The sequence below is a fragment of the Lottia gigantea genome, assembly GCF_000327385.1.
Source record: "Lottia gigantea unplaced genomic scaffold LOTGIsca_705, whole genome shotgun sequence".
Classification (NCBI taxonomy): Eukaryota; Metazoa; Mollusca; class Gastropoda; family Lottiidae; genus Lottia; species Lottia gigantea.
This window is the reverse complement of record NW_008710383.1, coordinates 12,776-14,751: the sequence shown is the minus strand read 5'-3', so window position 1 is coordinate 14,751 and position 1,976 is coordinate 12,776. Positions and strand designations below refer to the sequence as shown.

General features: G+C 38.1%; 1 protein-coding gene across 1 annotated transcript; it reads left to right on the top strand.

Annotated features, from left to right (window-relative positions):
* Positions 1 to 628: 628 nt before the first annotated feature.
* Positions 629 to 1,189, top strand: LOTGIDRAFT_176069 (hypothetical protein; the record flags this gene model as incomplete). Its single annotated transcript, XM_009065814.1, has 1 exon — positions 629 to 1,189. The coding sequence occupies one exon, from the start codon at positions 629 to 631 to the stop codon at positions 1,187 to 1,189; it is 561 nt and encodes a 186-aa protein (XP_009064062.1).
* Positions 1,190 to 1,976: the final 787 nt, after the last annotated feature.

Here is a 1,976-nt window from a genome sequence, read left to right as displayed (position 1 = left end):
TCTCCAAATGAAAATAAATAACGAAACTTTAAATGGCAATTGGGATATTCTATTTGAAACTTTACAAGAACTCAAAATATCTTAATTAAAATTCACACGAAGTACAAGACGGAGTGACGTACAACTTTCCTTTAATCTTTCCTATACTGGTCACCTATTTCTATTTTCTCACTCTCTACGCTATCAACTCTTTCATAAACTCCTCAAAGTATAGTATAAAACAAAATCTTTTTACACTATATCTTTACATGTATTTTCATTTGAACCATGTTATATGTATTATGATATAATAAGTATATATTATGTAAGGTATATGTTCGTGTTTTTATATTTTTGTAAATAAAATATACTATATTGAAAAAAAAAAAAAATTTTTCGAGAAGTTTTTTAAATATTTTTTTTGTAAAAGATTAACAATCCAGGAGATATTCCACACATTTAATAACAATCTAAAACAATCTAGACCCCTTTAAAGGCTACACACTCTTTGGATTTGATTTGACCAATGACCACGGAGCTGATCAAGCCAATTTTCATCCCAAGTCGTCAGGAAGTTTGTCTTTGGAATTCAGATTCGAAAATCCTCCACAAAATCCACCCAATTTGCTATTGTTTGCCGAATACGACAATGTCTTGGAAATCGACGTCAACCGCCAAGTTTTGGTGGATTGGTAAACCTCTGTATACTTCACAGTTGGAGGAAGGATTGGCCTGCCACATCCCTGAACAATTTGCTGGCGTGTTAGCCAGAAATCAACTACAAACCTTACAGCCAACACGCTATCCCTCAGCGTACGTTGTGAATACGGACGACGCAGGCCAGCCTGGAAAACATTGGACAGTTTTTGTGTGCGATAAAGACCATTGTGATTTCTTCGACTCGTTTGGATGTTCCCCAGAAGTGTATGGCCAAGATTTTGCCGACTTTGCGCGGCGTCAAGGACCCTTACGTCACAATACCCGGAGGATTCAAGGAAATCATAGTGCTGTCTGCGGGCATTATTGTTTCTTTTACTTGTGTCATAAATTCCACGAACCGTCACCCCATGCTTTATCGGTGTTCCAATCTAATCTGACCGAAAACGATTGTTTAGTCCATGCTTGGGCCCATCACCATTTTCCTTATTTGTCTTTTGAAGATGGCGAAACATGTTTAGACAATATGTTAGAATTAATGGATTTAAGTTGAATTAATTAAAGTTTAAAAAAATAAATACCACGTGATCTTTTTTATCCAATCCAAAGCCCTTTTTCCAGTTTCCCGCCTATAAAAAGCGCAGTCACTTGTCTTTAGCCAGTCATTTGCAACATGGCAGGTTTGACGGCCTTTTGTAGAATGTTTTTTAATCCACCCTTGACGGTTTCTTTGCCACGGTCGACTTTCAGCACTTCCTTTTCAACTTGGGGAGGTTATCTTTTACAGCTTGTTTCCAGCACTCCATAAATCAGCAAGTGATGTGGGAGAAAGACACGAACGACCAACAAGCCGTTGAAACCGGTGCCGATGATGCTGTCGTACCCGTCGTAAACCAAGCGTTGGGAGCCAGAAGAAAAAGGATGGGTAAAAGTTCAGTGTTTGAAATGCAATCCCGGCTACACATGGATTTGTGTTTTTTAGTAGTCGGGATCGACGTTCGCATCCAATTGGAAAGACAGCAACCAAAATGGTGATGTGGTGGGTGAATATTTCACCCATTTTACACATCAACAAGCCACGACTCCCTATTTAGATTTGATTTGAAAAGATTGGGAATATTAAATACTAAGGAAGTTTTGCATTTGTCTTACAACGACTATATTAAAGGCTACACACTCTTTGGATTTGATTTGACCAATGACCACGGAGCTGATCAAGCCAATTTTCATCCCAAGTCGTCAGGAAGTTTGTCTTTGGAATCGAAAATACTCCACAAAATCCACTCGATTTGCTATTATTTGCCGAATACGATAATGTCTTGGAAATGGATGTCAACTGC